Source organism: Vipera ursinii (genome assembly GCF_947247035.1).
Source record: "Vipera ursinii genome assembly, chromosome: 1".
In the NCBI taxonomy this organism is placed as follows: Eukaryota; Metazoa; Chordata; class Lepidosauria; order Squamata; family Viperidae; genus Vipera; species Vipera ursinii.
Genome location: NC_139512.1, coordinates 307,643,694 through 307,663,072, shown reverse-complemented (window position 1 = coordinate 307,663,072; position 19,379 = coordinate 307,643,694). Strand labels below are relative to the sequence as shown.

Below are 19,379 nucleotides of genomic sequence, written 5' to 3'. Positions count from 1 at the left end.
CCAAAATATCATTTTGCATGTGGTGAAATAGGTTCTAGATTTGGTCATAGATCTAATACGTAAAACTTACTGTATTCTAACTTTTTAAAATGCACTTCTCTTTATACAGCATGATCTTCTCTTTTTTCCTCCACCTTTAATCCTGGTGATTGAGAGAGTCTCACTGATGACAAAAGATACGGCAAAGCAAATAATAACTGCACAGATCAATGAGCAATTTTTTTTTCTGTCTCCAAAACAAAACTACAGTGTACTACCATAATTAGGTCCAGAGTCCCTAATCAGAAAGCTAAATACACACAAATATACAAGACCCAACAGCATTTTTAGAAGGTTACTAGTGTATCAAAGAAATAATAATTTGGAAAGTAGAATATAAAGTGATGATTACGAGGATCTGAGCCATTCAGTGAAATTTGCATGAATAAGTAATTGTCAGCATTTTCTAACATTTGAAAAGACTTTGTCAGCAAACATTTGAATATTTTATAAAACTTGATTTTCAGTTCTATAATTTAGCAAGAACATTCTATGCTCTAATAGTACTGTGGGATTTCAAAGAATAAGCAGATTCCAAAGAGAAATTATATGATACTTATTATACCATTTAACTAGCAATCCAGTGTCATTTGTCTGTTGTATGATAAACGTCTTATATTGCCTACCTTTAGTATTTAATAAAAAAGTTAGCTAGTTTAAGATGAAAATAAAATCAGCATACAAAAAGTTCTCAGCTTTCAAAATGATTCCTCTTAACTGAGATGATTGGAGCTCTCATGGAACATCTTGTATAACGTTTTTCTTATCTCTTTGCAAAGTTATCCAGATTTGTTCCCTGGGTTGTCCTAATGCATGCTAAATCCTGCTACACAGTTGAGGCCAGGAGAGAAGAAAACCCACAGCAATATGAAAATTCAAAATGCTAAAGGTTTTTGTCCCATTTTTATCATAGTGCAATATAAAATTCATCTCTACTTTTACTAATATAAATATTTTCCTGTTTCACTTTTCTTTTTGCTATCTGCCTAGCCAGCAAATGAGAGCTTATCAGAGTTAAAACTCCCTTCACCCTTTTCACAATGACTGGTCAAATACTGCTTTCTTTTCCATGGATTCTAGGTCTATAAACTGACATCAGAAACATCTAATTTCACTTTAAAGATAGTTCTCAACAATTCATTTAACAACAATTTAAAGTTACAACACTGAAAAAAATGTCTTCACATGACCCTCCCAGATATCAGACAATCGTGTGATCAAAATTTGGGTGCTGACACAAAATTTTAGCAACCGATACACATTTAACAACAGTTGCAGTGTCTGAGGGTCAAATGAGTATCATTTGCAATCTTCCCAGTTGATTTTTAACAAGCAATATGGTAAGCCAGATTTGTTTTAACAACCATGTGATTTGTTTAAAAATGTGACAAAAAAGATAATAAAATAAATATAATCACGGCTCACTTGACAACCACCTTGCTTAGGAAAATAAATTATGGTCCCAATTGTTGTAAGTTGAAGATTACCTGTATCATTGTATTCATGTAGATAATGAAGTGGTTCTATTAGGATCAAGAACTTTTCATAGTCCATCTCCCCATAAAAGGTAAAGGTTCCCCCGCATATGCATGCTAGTCGTTTCCAACTTTAGGGGCCGGTGCTTATCTCCGTTTGAAAGCCGAAGAGCCAGCGCTTGTCCGAGGATGTCTCCATGGTCATGTGGCCAGCATGACTAGACGCCAAAGGCGCACGGAACGCTGTTACCTTCCCACCATAGTGGTCCCTATTTTTCTACTTGCATTTTTTACGTGCTTTCGAACTGCTAGGTTGGCAGAAGCTGGGACGAGTAACAGGCGCTCACTCTGTTACACGGTGGCTTAGTGGGTTAGGACGCTGAGCTTGTCGATCAAATGGTCGGCAGTTTGGCGGGTCAAATCCCGAGTGCCACATAACAGAGTGAGTGCCATCTCCCCATACTATATCCCAAAAGGATAACCAGAAACACTTATAGATGTACTGGTAGATGGTTGACCATTGACTTTGCAGTTCTTTGTTCTTAAGGCCTGTGCCACCTGCTACCTCTGTTTTTTGTGTCAGCTAGCCTGATGAAGGGCTCTGGAGAACCTGAAAGCTAGTATGCAGTATATTTAGGATATTTATTTATTTTTTGGTCCTGGTAAGAGTAGTGCTTCGCTATGAATCTGAGCTATTTTTCACGTTCTATTTCTGATGAAGTAGTTTCGCTATAGTCTTGTTTTCTATTCCAGAACAAAGACAGCAATGGCCCCCAAACCCCAAATTAGATAATAACTTTTAATTGACACATCCTCAGAGTTTGACAAATGATCTGTTAAACATGCACACAATATTTCTGTCAAGATTTTCCAACTTCTACAGAATGCAAATGAGCTAAGAAATCAGATCATTTACTGTTTGTATCTGTGCTGATGGTGTTCTGCTTATTGATCAAGTATTAGATTAATAGAAAGTTATTTACTTTTCTCTCTTTTCTACTTTTCTTTCTAAAAATACTGCATTTTATTACATCTTTTGTCATTTTACTCAGAGAAGGTCAGTTATGATGGTGTTTTCAAAAAGTTTCATAAAGAAAGTTATGATAATAATGAGTTGACTCCATGTGGGTGTAAATTAAGAGTGGCCTTAATTTATACCTGCTCTATGTTTTGCTGATACAGTCTAGTTCGTGACAGCACTTAGGTCCTTGAAAAGGAGAGAACAAGTCAATCAAACAATGCAAAACCATGCATATTAAAACCAACTTGGTGCCCTGATGTGAAGCTGCTTGACTGAGCAGTGCAGTGTCAACCATGTCTTTTTTCTAATGCTAAAAGTAATGTACAGAGACAAAGTGACACTCCAAGTACAGCCTCCCATCAGCTGTAATTAATCTTTCAGTTAACAGAAGGACCAGAAAGCCTTTCATCAGCCACTTCTGAAGTCGAAGAGACCCTGCTTTTTGATGTTTGTATTCTGAGTAAAATTGTCCCCACCAGTTCTAACAAATTGAAACACCAGGCTAATTATGGCAGCTAATGAAGTGTGGGGAATGGTCACAGCTTGTCTTGAAACTGTTCCTTCAGCTCAGATTAGAGTTTCATCAATCACTTTTTTAAACTGATCTAGAATTGCTTCTGCCCGGTGCTTGGCATTTTTAAAGCTGTTTCTGTAATTGGTTTTTCCCTAAAGCTTAGGCTGCTTTTTGAAATATTATCTTTTTTAGGATAAAATACTCAAACGTATGCGTGTAGGTCAGCATGGGTGCATGTTATATATATTACTTCTACCAGCTGATCACTTGCTATAAAACTAATAAAAATAACTCTTGATATACTGCTTTTAATCCACCTCACAATAGCAATAGAACATATTCACGTATATGCACATGAATTGGGATTCAATGCATTCTAGCATAACCACATGAGACACAGGACAAAGGATAGATAGCCTAGGTATAATCAGAGGTTTCGTATTAAATGAGTGGTTGGGATTATATTCTATCATATATCATTCAGATAAATCAAGTGTGGCTTTGTTTTGTTTTGTTTTTAACTTCTAGAGGAAGTAATTCTCAAAAATGTTTATATACAATTTAGAATAACATTTCCACTTCATTTTTTCACAGGGTCAAGTTACTTACTGACTAAAATTTGAACAAATGTTATATATTAAAATGTAAATACAGCTTTCATTAAAAAATGAAATGTTAATTTGTAACATTTGTATTGTAGTACAAATTACAAATTATAATTACAAATTATAATTTTTACTACAATATAAGCATTTATAGCTTTACAAATTAACATTCTGTTTCAGAAAGGTTTACATTTTCTAGAAGTCCTGATGTTTAAATCTGAAAAATGAATGCAATTAAAGGCAATTATGGGTTTTATTCTCTGCATTGATTTAATTTTCACAATTAAATGATGCTTATTAATAGCCTTCCATTTTCTTCAGGTAGATCTAAAAATCTGGAGCAATAACATTAATAATGATCAGTAATTCAGAAATTCATACCTTATCACACTTCATAAGGAGGCATATTTCAATGTAACTGTGTTTTCTTAACAATGGTAGGACTTTTGATAAAATAGGAATCCAATGCCAACAAAGTTATATGAAAGATTCTGTTTTCAAAAGTCCAGAGATTCCCAAAGAAAAACTCCAGCTGATAAGTTATGCCAAAATAAAGAAGCCATGTTGACATACTTACTGAGAAGGATACGATGCCAACATGTGAGAGCCACACAAGGAATGGAATGGACAAGACATTCTAAATATTGCCCAAGATTAAATCCCACAAAAATGCCTAATTCCACAAATAATTTAGTGAAAGGGAAAAAAAAGAAAAAGAAAGAGAAAATATATATTTTGTGAGTCTAAAGCAGGGGTCTGCAACTTCTGGGCCACGGCTCAGTACTGTTCAGCACTGGGCCGTGGAAGTGTGTGAGTGTGTATGCGCGCACTTAGCTCTAGTTGTATGAATGGTGGGCCCACACGCCCATGCCTATCACTTGCGCAGAACCATCCCCTCCCCCTGCCAGTCTGCAAAGCTGTAAAGGTTTGAGAAAGCTGCTTTAAATGTGTCCCTTGTTGGTTTTTCTTTCTACACAATAATAAACAACAACCTAGATATTAAAGACAACAAAATACTGAACAAAGAAATATAGTTAAAGAAGAATATTTGTGATCAGGAATATCTGATGAATTCACAGACAGTGCCTTTTTAGGAAAGAAACCATTAAAAGATTTGTTTCAGAATTGCATGACATCTTTTCTTTTGAAAAGTATTTCAAAGCAATGGTTCAGACTGTGAACTACCTTGTACAAACAATGGGATTTTTTTTCACTTTCATCTATTATTAAAACCTACAAAGATGTAGTGAGGGAGAAAGAAATCAAGTTACTACTAAAATAACCTCAAATATATGAGGGACTTTAATTGCTAAATTTATTTTTCACATTTCTGAACTCCCATCTTCCTCAAAGAGGGACTCTGGGCAGTACAATAAAATATCAGAATTTAAAAACAGTATATAAAAGTTAAAATGTTAGAACTAATATTTCAAAATTAAAATTATTTAGAAGGAGGCAATAATAATTAAGCTTTTTAAAGAATAATTTAAAAGGCAAAGAGTTGGCTCTCAGGGCACCAACCAGCCTCATGGCTGCATGCTCCTTTGGGCTCCCAACATAAGGCCAGAGAGTCATATTTTATCTCCTTTTCAGAAGGTCAGGAGAGTGAGGACCTGCCTTACCTCTCAGGGGGCAACAGCAGAGAACACTCTCTTTCTAGACCCCACCAGTGGGGGTTCAACTGAAGAGGTCTGCAACATATTATCCCTGCCTGACCAGGTGGGTTGGCCAATGTAATGGGATAAAGCCGGTTCCCTAAATAGCCTGGTGCTATGTCATGTAGGCCTTTATACACCCAGTACAGTTCATGTGGCTGCATTCTGCACCAGCTGAAGCTTCCAGATAATTTCAAGGGTAGCCCCATGTAGAACATATCACAATAGTCCAAATGGGAGATGACCAGAGCAATGAATGATCAAGTGGAGAGCATCCCTATCCAGGAAAGGCCATAACTGGTGCACAACACAGAGTTGAGCAAAGTCCACCCTAGCCATGGCTGCCACCTGCTCTTCAGTCCAAGAGGACCCCCAGGTTACCCACTGTCTGGTGCAATCCCACCTGAAACAAAAAGTGACAAAGTCTTGGATACAGAAAGGCCATTCGCACCACTCCATCTTACCAGGTTCAGCTGAATTTTGCTGTTTCCCATCCCAGCCCCCACAGCATCCAGGCAGCGCAAATAATATCCACAGCATCAGTCACTTCACTTGGGATGGAGATATATAACTGGGTATCATCAGGTTATTAGTGATACCTCATCCCATGGTGTTGGATGATTTTACCCAGTGGTGTCATGTAGATGTTAAATAGGAGTGGACAGTGTCACCCCACAAAGCAGGGGCCGTGAACTGCACCAATTTGGACTATCTTCAGAGAAAGCAGGTGAACCAGCACAAAACAGTTCTGAATGTCTGTGTGTGGGGATAGGTGGGGGGGGAGAGAGAGAGAGCCTCATACTGTGTCAATTTTATCTTTTTATTATCTCGAGATAGTAAGAATAAAATTTTAGAGATTACTATTTTGTTTCTCTACCATCACATAAGCTTTTAACATATCTATGTATAAACAGTAATAATAGGGATAATCCCTGTTTCATGTCAACTTACTGTTTTAATAAGAGTATCTGTTATACAGTGGCAAATGTTACATTTGATAAATGTCATTTATTGAAACATGTAGGGAAAATTAGCTGTTATCCCCTATTTTTTTTAAAAAATGGAAATTATCCTGTTAAGACTGTTTCCGTTACAACAGTCAATAGGTTTAAAATACCAGTCCAACAGTTTCATCTGTACTTTTGTTTTTTTAGCTTTGATTCAGTAAAGTTCAAGGGTATCCAAGTATGAAATAGCTTGTGAGGAAATTCACATCACTGTCTTAATTTAATTTAGTTGTAATGAAGAGTGCATTCGTTCCAAAAATAGAATATTATCTCTGGCAATTTGGGTTGAAATATAGATATTAAGCATATTTAGGAAGTGCCAGTACAAAATAATAGCCCACACTACTTTTTTGATATATGATATAGGAAAAATAGAGAAAGTTATTCTTCTGCAATTTATGAGTACTTTATATATATATTTATCTTACTCACCTTTATGGGCCCAGAAATACAGTGAATGTATAAGCATATATGATGCATATTATAATACCTCAAAGCTAAACACAGTTCAGTCAGACTAAAATTAATATTTCTTTGGATTTTTTGTAGTCTTTTATATTTTTTTACTATATTTTTTTAATTTTTAGCCAATAAACTATAGTTTAATGAATCATAAAGTATAAATTAGACCACATGACATTATATCTGAATTCAATTTCCTAGGAAACTTAACATTTACGTAAAGAGAAAAAAAAAAGCTGTTTCTAATACTTGCAGATGTGAAGGCGCATTTGAAAATAGGCAACTAAATACCAAGAAAACTAAGGATCAAAATAGGAACTGTGACTCTATTTATAAGTGGCTACGAAAGAAGTGAATTACAGTACTGTGTTTTTCTGCACAATCAGAAACAGCACAACTTCTTTTTGAACAGGAACAAAGATAAATTATGTTGAATAAAATCAGCTTAATTGTTGCAGTTTTTTTCAAAAACCGTAACATTCATAATATCCTAGCATTACTTTCAGATGAAAAAAAATATATATTGAAGTGAAAAAAGAGCTTTCTTAATAGTCACCAAAAGAACTTCACATACAAATAAGTTTTATATGAAACAGGAACACTGTTTATCATAAGAAATCTAGTCCAGGTAAAAATGAGAACCCATGACATTGCAGTAACAATCATTTATAGCATTTCATTTATTTTTTTGCTTTTAATTTTTATTAGTTTATAATATAAATACAAAAGTACAAAAGAAAATAGTAGGAAAATAGGGGAGGAAAAAGGGAAGAGAAAAATGTGGGGAAGAGGAAAAAAGAAAGAAAAGCATTGATTCCTGATTCCCTTTGATGCAGTAGAATAAGATAGTAACCTCAAACCTCAACTTTTTACTTTTACAAAATAATATAAACTAGCCACCGCAGATGGGGACTGCAGCCAAGAAATTAAAAGACACTTGCTCCTGGGGAGGAAAGCTATGGCAAATCTAGACAGCATAGTAAAAAGCAGAGACATCACCCTGCCAACAAAAATGCGTATAGTCAAAGCCATGGTTTTCCCAGTTGCAATGTATGGCTGTGAAAGTTGGACCATAAGAAAGGCTGAGCGCCAAAGAATTGAGGCCTTTGAACTATGGTGCTGGAGAAGATTCCTGCAAGTCCCTTGGACTGCAAGGCAATCAAACCGGTCAGTCCTAGAGGAGATCAACCCTGACTGCTCTTTAGAAGGCCAGATCCTAAAGTTGAAACTCAAATACTTTGGCCACCTAATGAGAAGGAAGGACTCACTGGAGAAGAGCCTAATGCTGGGAAAGATTGAGGGCAAGAGAAGAAGGGGACGACAGAATGAGGTGGCTGGATGGAGTCACTGAAGCAGTAGGCGTGAGCTTAAATGGACTCCAGAAGATTGTAGAGGACAGGAAGACCTGGAGGAACATTGTCCATGGGGTCACAATGGGTCGGACACGACTTTGCAACTAACAACAACAAACCAATGGCAGATACATCCTTCTGATTCTAACTCCTCTTTGGGTTTGAGGATTGGATCACCAAAATGATTCTAAAAAAGATTCCTGGGGGGACACTCAGAGACAAAAAAAATGTTTTTTGTAGTCTTGATGCTTATGCTCACAAAGTCAACTACCATATATAAGGAAGTTTCTTCTTAGACAGAGATTTTGCCACCAACCGTAACTTTTTTCATGGTACTTCTGTATGCATTCTTGAACCTAGTGTAAATATATAAAGATTGTCATGAAAATATCTAATTTCAAAAAAATTAAGCTGTAATGATATATAGAGAAGATATTAAATTATACAACTTTGATAAAAATAAAAATAAAGAACAACTAACAGAAAAATAATAGTCAGGACAGAATAGAAAACAAAGAAAATTGGCAGATAGCAGAAAAAATAAAGATACACAAGCAAACAAAAAATACCAACTGACCCTCTTTTACAAGCAGATATAAATAAAACTTAAGTTCAACTCTTGCTCTGCCATTAGAACATAGCATCCATTTTTAATAATTTATAGATATTATACTACCTGTGATTTCATTTTTTTCTTTTTCATGCAAAATGTCCAAAAGGGCTCTTGGAGTTTTGGTATTAAATTTAGCCAATGCCAATACCTTTTCTCTAATTAGAGCCATCGGTTTTGTCATCCCATCAGCTTTACCAACCACTCTTCCATTATAGGTATTTTTGGTTCTTCCAGCACTGAGTGTATAGGAGTCTTGCTGGCGTTATAATATATAAGAAAAAATGCCATGCAATTTATCCAAACTCTTGTCCATCAACCCAACAAAAATGTCTCTGGTTTGAATTGTATACTAACCTTCAATTTTTTTAAAATTAATGCATGTCCAATAACTTGAGCTTTTTTACAAATCCGCCAAAGAAGATAAAAAGTCCCTTCTTGGTGTTTACATCTCCAACATATGTTTGAAGTCCCTTTAGGCATTTTACAATCTTTCCAGTTATAAATACCATCCGTACATTATTTTCTAGAAATTCTCTGTAAGATTGTAAGTTATTATGAATTTCAACCCCTTTGTTTTCCCACTGTTGCATTCAATGAAAATTTGTATATTTTAGAAATAGGTTATTCGTCATTAGTACATAACACAATTTCAAATATAGTTTTATCATGTTGAAAGCCATACATTCATTTATGAAATTTAAATCTTTCTGAGAGATGCTTATGTGAAAACCATTGACATGTATATCCTTCTGATACCAAATCTTCTCTTGATTTTATTTTAAATGCACCTTGGGCATATTTTAGCAATTCAGAAGAAGAGATTAAATTGGCTGCTCATGTAATAAAGATCAGATTCAAAAACTGTTTAGTTATGATCTTATCTTATAATTCCATAGCTGCTTTAAATCTTGCATGAGTTATTATGACTTTATGAAAAACTAGCTGCTCATTCTTTTCCTAAAAACAGTTCTTTTGCCAGTCACTATTCTGTTTCTCTTCCAAATGAACTGAACTCCAATTTCATCCTAATTTACAATTGCTATCAAAATAGATTTATAAATCTATTTTGGTATCTCTGTGTATAAATATCTATATACCAGCATATGTATACATATTTCTTGATTACTACAAAATAAAAGCTGACTTTCTGCAAAAATAAACCAGACTTTATAAGGTATCATTTGATATTTAGTCACTGACCACCAATTAAAATTGAAAGAAAACACTGAGAGAAGTATGTATCTTCTAATTTTTAAGAGGCTTGGTCAACATTTACGTTATAATTAAATTCTGTTGCAAAAATTATACCAAAATTAATATATTTTTGTCTTTGAAAGATAAAAATATTAACATTGCAAAAGACTTCCCTCTGTGAGAATAATTTCCTCATATTTGTAAATGTTTTCATACCCTTGCTGTCATTAGCTAAATTAAGTATGAAGCAGAATACTAATAATGTGTCAGAGGCATGCACAAGACTACAAAAAACTTTTTTATGATGACTAGTTTTTCTACTTTAGAAATTAATGACAGGTTGATCCAAGCCTAATAAAATCATTAAATAAGTTGAAAATTGACTTCAATTTCTTTCAGTTAGTCTTGTTAAATTGGAGAGATCTTCTGTTATTGTTAGCTTTACTTTATTTGGAGGAGGTAATTAGCCAAGAGATAGATGTGCAGCTTTTAGAGGCAGTCCAAACAGCTCATTGAAAAATACCATTAAATCCTTATGTGGAAAACACTTTGTATGAATCAATGCATTTCTTAGACATTCACAAAATGACTAGAATAAGTTCTCTTCTTTGATCAGTTAAGAAAATTTTATTTTCCTGAAAAGTAATCTATTTACTACTAATAAAATAAGTTACATCAGAAGTATTTAAATTATAGATTCTGGTAGTCCACCAATTTTCTTCAGATGCTCCAACTAAAATTTGTGCAGTGTCCCTTTTTAAAGGTTTATAAAACCCTAATAATCAGTCACTGATTTTTTAAAATGTTATTTATAACAAAATCTACAACTGATGTTATCTTTGTGGAAAGGTAACACCCACCATTCTGGTTGATTATTTTGATCAGTGTATAAATAAGAATCAGATTCTTTTACCCTGAGAAGTAATTGATGGTTATGGTTAATATCCCACCTCATCTCTCTCTTTCTGAGCAATGCTACTTAAGGTGTCTAGCTGTATGAATGGGAATTGAAAATTATAGTATAGGACCTTTTCATTAGCTGAAATATTTTAAACTTATTTCACTGAGGCCAATATTGGTGTCAATGTACTTTGTGTGAAAAGTGCAATAGCAGCATTAGTATTTGACAGCCCTTGTTGAAATAAGTGAAATTAATGGAGTTCTTTTCATATACGACAAGGCCATGGTACCCCTTTCATGCTGCTTACAGACAGAGAAAAGTCAATACTTTTTTATTACTTGATGCTGACCTACATTCTGCACTACAAGTGCCATGCCCACTAATTGGTTTCGGTTTTGAGAAAAGTTTGCCCCAAAGAAACATTGGAGCAGATAAATCAATCTTTTTTAGGGTAGCTTAGTGGCTTTGAGCACTTTAAATGACATATGTGTTGTATTGACAAAAGGGCCTGTTATACTTATTTTGTCATGTCAAAAGCCCTTGTACTACATGGAAGTGTTAACCAGCATTAATATGATTAATGGGAAGCCCCAATTTATTAGATTAACATTTTATTTTAATAGTAGATTCCCACTTTTTTCTTTTATTTTTCTCACCCCTCCTCCCCATCCCTTTTGTTTTTCCTGTTAAATAGCACTGCATAGTCATTAAAAGTTTGTGAAGTATCTTGCAGCTTCTCAGTTCAAAGCTCTTATTTTGCTATTACAGTCATTAGGATTTCAGGAAAGACTTGGATGAGGACCCCTAGAGTTAAATGGAGGGGGCCATATTTTTTGTCATTGATTTTGAAGCAGAACTTCCCACTGAGTCCTCGTAAAATATCTTTGCTATTAAGTGCTTTTTTCCAAATAAAATGCAAGTACAATTGCACTGGACAACATCTGAAAGCAAAATATACCTTTTCCATTTATATAGAAACAAATTACTAGCACCCAATGAAATTATCATTTCATATAGTGTATAGACCCTATTTTTAACTGCAGATGTGAGAGTGAAAACTTCAGAATTCATTTATAAATCTTAAGTGGATAAGTTTAGGATTGTCAGTTCTGTTTGTGAAGCAAAGTGTGAAGAGAATTTTTTTTCTTCCAAAAGATAATTTTGAAACAAGTGATTTTGGTTGTTCGGATTAAGATGCCTTATCCTCTAATTCAATGCTATTTTGCTGGATAGCAAGAAACAAAACAAAACAAAGCTTCTGTTCTTATGAACAGGACTTCACTACACTGATATCAAGACAAAATCCATCTAGTATATACAACTTTGAAAAGCTGTTGTTACATTGCAGACATTAATTTTATATATATATATATATATATATATATATATATATATATATATATATATATATATATATATATATATATATATATATATATATATATTCCAAATATAGGATTGTAACCTTTATTATTTATGAAATAATTAAAAACAGCTAGTTAGATAACTTTTGCTAGAAGCAATTCCTCAAGCAGGCTGTTTTCTGCCTTTCTTTTTCTCTTTTTAAAATAAACAGCATTCACATTTTGAATTTATTTAAAAGTTTATATGCCACACCCCCATTTGTGGGTCTAAACGTCTTTTAAACAAATATATGCAAATTATTAAATTCCTTTACTAGGTAAACCAGTGAGAAGCTTTCAAACGATTCATCTCTTAATCTGACTGCTAGCTAAGAACCTCATTGGTTTTCATTCATAGTTCTAGATCCACTTCTTTAAATGATTAGGAGAAAATTAGAGTGGTCCAATTCAGGGATGTACCCATATGTTCTATATAAACAGTGTTGCTAGCTTAGACAAGAAAATAATCAGGCATTTGGTATTGCTGGGCATTATTAGTGTAACAAGTTCTAACAAGATAAATGAAAGTTAACTGCAGAAATGTATACTTGGCCACAAAAAATTAAAAGCACTGGGAATTAAGATTTTTAAATAGCAGTTAGCTTAAAATAACCGTTTACTAAAACAACAACTGACACCAATTCTTAGACCCCTTTATTTAATCCAAAGAATCAGTTGTACAGAAATGTATTTTCTCCTCCCTACTTCTTCATGCCACTTATTATACATTGTAATATGCATGTGAATTAACCCATTCAGTAAGGTTAACCTTATCAGTCATATTGATTTGCTATGTTGTATTGCATGACTAATGACTATCTTTGGTTTTGATTGCAAAACTATAAAATGAAATGATAATTTGAATAACTCCACCCCTCTTTAGGCTTCCGTGTCTCTATTATAAATTCTGTCACTAAACATTTGTACTTCAGTGTAATTGTGTCCTGGTCTCGAGTTTAAGCCTATGCCTGAGAAAGTTTTCTTCAATGACACATCCAATATAGCTATAATCTTTTCTATCTCAACATAATAGAAGATGCCACATTAATTTTCTGCTTCTTATTTAGACATTCCTCAATTTAGATTCTCCTGAATATTTCCATAGGTTGGTTGTAATTGTCCAGCTTGTTCACGTAGTAGCCATCTGTTTAACAGAGAGAAAAATGGAGACATCAGTAAACCAAAATTTAGCTAACCAGAATTGTAGTAGCTACATCACCATCCAATGGACATGGATGGAACTCTTGGACCTTTTTGTATTAATTTTTTATAGATTTATTTGCCCATATGTACTATTTTTAAAAAACATTGTTTTTAAAAATTTAGAAACTTTGACGAATGGAACTGTATTAACGAGACTGAGAAACTGCTTGTATTTCCTGAGACTCATTTGCCCTATCTAGGGATAACCTAGATTGGGATGCATGAAGCTGCTTCTGGGTTCACTGACTGTATTGTTGGGCTGGGACATTGGATTGCTTTAGCTGAATTGGAGAAATACTCAATACACTGATCTTGGCTACTGTCACTTGCTGCCTTTGAATTATGTACATAAGCTGATTAACCCATAAGACAGCCCAATTATCCATTCCTTAAAAAGGTCACTAGGTCCATTGGTCTAGTCCAGGGGTAGGCAACCTTGGCTCTTTTATGACTCGTGGACTTTTAACTCCCAGAATTCCTGAGCCAGCATAGCATAGCTGGCTCAGGAATTCTGGGAGTTAAAATCCACGAGTCATAAAAGAGCCAAGGTTGCCTACCCTTGGTCTAGTCAGTATGACTATATTAGACTATATTCTCTTGAAAGATAATAGGAGCAAAAAATGAATATGCTTTCTTACAAAATTAATGGGGATTTTAGTATTTGGGTTTGGATTATCTGCCATTGGGTATAATATTTTAGAAGACACATTCCATTGCAATTCTATTAAAAAATCTCTGAATGTACTGTATGAATAGTATTTAGTTTTTCCCCAAACTTAGGATGTATTTCAAGAATCATTGTGTTTGTAAAAACACAAATAAAGGAAGGTTTGCAGAATAACATTTTTGTCTAAATGAATTATAGGCTACAAAGTTTTATTTTTACTTTTTTAGATAACACTTGTAGATATTGAGTAATTTTATGCAAAAATATATTGCTGATTAAGGTAAAGTAACAAAACTCTGCACTCTTCCGTTTCACTATAGAAATCCAACTTCTTAATCATTGCAACATATTAGCTTAATATGCTTTCTTGCTCAACAAACTACCCCTTTCAGCAAAAAGTGGAAAACAACAAATTCCTGGCCTCACAAAAATGTGTAATATAGGCCCATCTCTTTACTTCATTACATGCCTAATATAGCTCTTTTTTAATATATAACTTTATTGATTTTCAAAAACATAAGAACAAGAAAAAAACATTGAAAATGAAAAATGATCAAGAGAGAAAGTAGATGTACAAAAAAAACAAAAGAAAAAGTAAGAAAATAGAAAAAGAATGACTTCTGACTTTCTTTAATACAGATAGGAATAATAATACATAAATAAAAGGTTAGCAAAAAGCCTGTGTATAGAGCCCCTTTCCTCAAAAGGGGGGCCATTACTGCTTTTAAAATGACCCAGTAAAAAAGTAGCTCTGTAATGGTTTTATGACACTCAGATTTTTTGAATACACATATCAGAGGTGATTTTAAACATAGGAACAAGCTATTTCCAAATTGCTCCTGTGTAATATCAATGAGTTTTATCTAAGTCAATTCATCTGAATTTGTGACTGGAGAATGCATCAAGCTTGCTTTGATCAACTAGCCTCCAAAATCTGATTAATAAAGTGGGCATTTATTATATTTTCTGAATAATGAGAAAAATAGGAAGAGAATCACATTTTAATGTACTCTTTCATCACTGGCATAATATCACACAGCCACGTGAACTATAGTTTGTTCTAAGAACTGGTGGGGACTTGTCTTGTTAGAGTCAGAGGCAATCCATGACCAAATCCACTAGTTTAAATATTCAGCTGTGACCATGTAGTCGTGAAATAGCTTTTAAACAACAAGATAAACAGTACAGCTGCCAACATAAAGTAATCTTATGCTAAGGGACTGAAATGACACCGTAGACTTCCTCTTTGTCATTTTGACTTGGATTTGGAGCTGGACGTGGGCTCAGTTCCAGCTCAGAAAGCCTTTCACTTCAAAGGAACCTAAATTGTCCCAAGGAGCTAATTCTGGCAGTCAGTTGCCGTTATTGTCTGGCAACTCATCCTAATAGCCAAAGCCGTCTGCTCTCTCAAATCAGAGCTTATTTCTGGGGTCAGAAATGGCTGTTCTTGCTTTAACCTGATGAGAGACGGAAGCAGAAATTTACTGAAAGTAAAATAATGACAGCTGGTTTTTTTTAAATTACATTCTGATTGTGACTTCCAACAACTTTATTGTGAGTTGATGTTTCCCTCCCCCCTTGTTTACCCCAATAAAACCTAATTATCCAAATACAAACCAGTTCCCAATTTTAGCTTTTGTAAAATGTAAACTGTGTGGCTTTTTTAGGGAGGATCTTGGAATCTGCCAAAACACATTTGCATTATAATGTTTGTGTTTTCAAAGACGTTTCTTGTTCTCATGGTACCTAGAAATTCCTCAGAAATGTTTTTTGAAGAATCAGCAAAAGAGATCTTTATCAGCTTCAGTAGCCTCTAGCAATCACTTTACTTTTTTTTCTTTCAACTTTTCACTTAGAAGTGTAATGAATTAAATATTGTAAATATTTTTTTTATAATGTTTTATAGTTAATCCAATCAGGCTGGCAGGGAAAAAGGAAAAATGAGAAACATTTTCTACCTTTCTTAATTGTTTATAAAATTCATTATTTTGGATTTTGCACAGTTTTACAATACTATGCTAAGGAAATAACTTTAAAAGGGCTCTTCAGCATAGTAGTGATAATATCAAATCAAATCCTTCAAAGTTAGAGTCATTGAAGTATCTTTGGGTTTTCCTCTACCACACTAGAAACCATCTTCTCCAGCATGAAGAATAAAGCTGAATGAATAGCATCCCCGGAGACTCTCTGTCCCAATACTAAACTCATTTGCAGCTCCAGGGTGGAAAGGTCTACTGATTTGCAAAACAAAGATAGTATCTTCCATATTTTTTTTATAGTTAGAGAAAAAGATTGTCCCGTTCTGTCATACTCATAGGCATATCTGTCTTGCCAGATTACTTTTTTGTTATTATAAAATGTTTGGACAACAGTAAGAATGAGTTGTTTTTAATTATACATAAATCATACCTCTCTAGGCCCATTTCACACACTCTTAATGAATTATTGTGCCTCAGTTATTGTTTGCAGATCAATAAATATATAGGAGTTATTTATTTGAAAATGTTCTAACAGAATGTCCATGGGTTGATGGCTAAGCTGAGATTCTCATAATTTTTTTTGTATACATAAAAGCACAGTATAAAAAAAAAGTATTCAGTTCAGGGCGGAGGCAGATTTAAATTTTCTCACATTTTCCATCTGTTTTCCCCCCTCTAGGATTTCTTAACCGTGTTACCATCAATTCCTCTGTTTGAAAAGCTTGGTCAAACCTATTCCAGAGCTGGACAATTTGTTTAAAAGCTAACTCTTTTAAGGCCGAAAATGATGCCTATGATTACTGTACCACACAATCTTGTTGAAGATTTTTATACAGACATCATTGGTATAATCGAGTTGTGGAGGTTTGAACTGAAAGAAGAATTCCAAAGCAATTGGTTAACTGCTGTCATCATTTTATGAAGAATATCTGAAAACAACTTCAGGAACAGGTCTCCATCTTTCCTTTCAACAATCAGAAGCTCCAAATAGTAATGAAATTTAAAATAAATGCTATTTGGCAACAATTTGAAGAATTGGGCATTTTCTTAATCAGATGATCTCTGCTGTTTTTACAGTTATTTCAGAAATGTAGCCTGTTTCTTCCATCAAACAATAAGTAAACATGACAAAATAAATCAATGATGTGATGCCATCCATATGAAATTGTTAAAATGTCAATATAATGTACCCTTCCCTACATTAGTATCTTCCAAAAGTCTTGAAAAATCAATATCTAGAATTCATTGCCAGGTGACCAGTAATATGCTATGTGGGTATCCTGGAGTCTTAGCTCCATTCAGGAGTATCATGTTGGTGGCAGCAAATAGAGTGTAACACATTGTACCTGTCTAAAATTCAAGCCAAACACAGCTTTCCCCAGGATCATGCTACAGTTGCAGGAAGTGCTTTTTTTGTAAAAGAAAAAGGTGCCAGAACTCACACATGTCATACAACCCGCCTTGCCTACCCTACAAGGTTCCATCCAGAAAAGGTGCTGGAACTCCGTTCTGAGCGTTCTATGAGAAAAAAAGCCCTGGTTGCAGGGCATAGCTACGTGATCCTGGGAGAAGACACCTTTGCTTTAAAGAGTTGTTCACCATTCCTTTGTGAACACCTCCATGCTCTCCAAAGCAGTGCACAACTACAGGGCTCTGTGGGATAATAAAACATATATTACTTCCCAATCCTAACTATACTTTCCTATAATTGGATCAATCTACTTCTACTATAGGGACGCGGTGGCTCAGTGGGTTAGGACGCTGAGCTTGTCGATCGGAAGGTCGGCAGTTTGGCGGGTCGAATCCCGAGTGCCGCGTAGCAGAGTGAGCGCCTGTTACTCGTCCCAGCTTCTGCCAACCTAGCAGTTCGAAAGCACGTAAAAATGCAAGTAGAAAAATAGGGACCACTACGGTGGGAAGGTAACAGCGTTCCGTGCGCCTTTGGCGTCTAGTCATGCCGGCCACATGACCACGGAGACATCCTCGGACATGCGCTGGCTCTTTGGCTTTGAAACGGAGATGAGCACCGGCCCCTAGAGTCGGAAACGACTAGCACGCATGTGCGGGGGAAACTTTACCTTTACCTTTTACTTCTACTATATGTGCCACCTCTGCCATATCAAATAATAATGTCATTTGTTTGACTTCTAAGTTTCCCATTCTTTATGTTACTCCAGGTGTGTGTTTTTTCTTTTCCTTTCTCTTTTATCCCTTGACTTAGTGAATCCTTCTCTTTTGTATCACTGTTACAGAGGGCACTGAGGGATTATAAACCATTAGTGAATCACTGCAGAATTTTCCTGCTTCATTGGTCTGCTTCTTGGGTATTCATTGTTCACAGGATTTGGTTGATGAGCCCTCCTAAAGTTCTCTGTACATTAAAAAAAAGTGGCTCAATGCTACAGTAGGTTCAGCATATCATTTTACATCCTGTTTCATAATATCCGATGCTATCAGATGCAAAGAACAGAGAGCCAAGCTCCTGAGCAGGGGCAAAGCATAGATCATTTTAAAAAATGACAACAATACAAATCAAAGTTGACAGAAATTTTAAAGCATATTTGGATGCCTCTTTGTGAGTAAGGCAGGTTATCAAATTCAAAGTTTTGGAAGTTTTCTATTTATGACCAGCAGCAGGAAATGAATGTCCTTTAATTCTGGTAAGTGAAGAATGGCAACCCAAGGCAAGTCCTGCCTGTAAAGATTTAATTTCACCAAATAAATCTGAGTGCTTTTATTCTGGGAGGGGAGCAGGAGCTGGTCAGAAGGCATTCATAGAAAGGTGTTGATGAATAGGGAGGCCACCGTAATTTTTAGATGTGAGGGCTATCTCTTTGATTGCTACAGCTTTCTGGTAGTTTATCTCTTCATGATAATTCACCCTGTGTTGTTACTTACCTTTCTACTACATTTTCCCATCAGTCCAATTAGATCTGCCAATACTTTCTCAGATTAATCTTCTTCCTTGGTTTCTTTTAAATATATTTGACCCCATTATAAACATAACCTACGCCAAGGAAACCAGTTGTTGTTTCAGTTGCTGATAGCATTCTGCATATATTTAAGTTAAAAAAAAATGTATTTCCCATTCTGTAATCCGTTCATTCATTCATTCATTTACCACCCAGACCTCATTCAATCCATTTTCCTTCCTTCCAAGCCAGCCAATTTTAGCACTCTACTCCCTGAATAAAATCTGTTTGTAGATTTTATGAAACGAATTTAAGAGGACCACATTCTGCCCTTTTTGCACTAATTGAATTTGGTAGGAAAGGCTGTACTTAAAGCA

At 34.8% G+C, this 19,379-nt stretch overlaps 1 protein-coding gene across 1 annotated transcript in view; it reads left to right on the top strand.

The window, feature by feature from the left end:
* Positions 1-16,858, top strand: part of SPATA17 (spermatogenesis associated 17) — a 98,396-nt gene extending 81,538 nt beyond the window's left edge. The window contains exon 10 of the mRNA XM_083348782.1: positions 16,770-16,858. Coding sequence (XP_083204908.1) covers positions 16,770-16,850 — 81 coding nt within the window. The 3' untranslated portion in view covers positions 16,851-16,858. The remainder of the gene's footprint in view (positions 1-16,769) is intronic.
* The last annotated feature ends 2,521 nt before the right edge of the window (positions 16,859-19,379 follow it).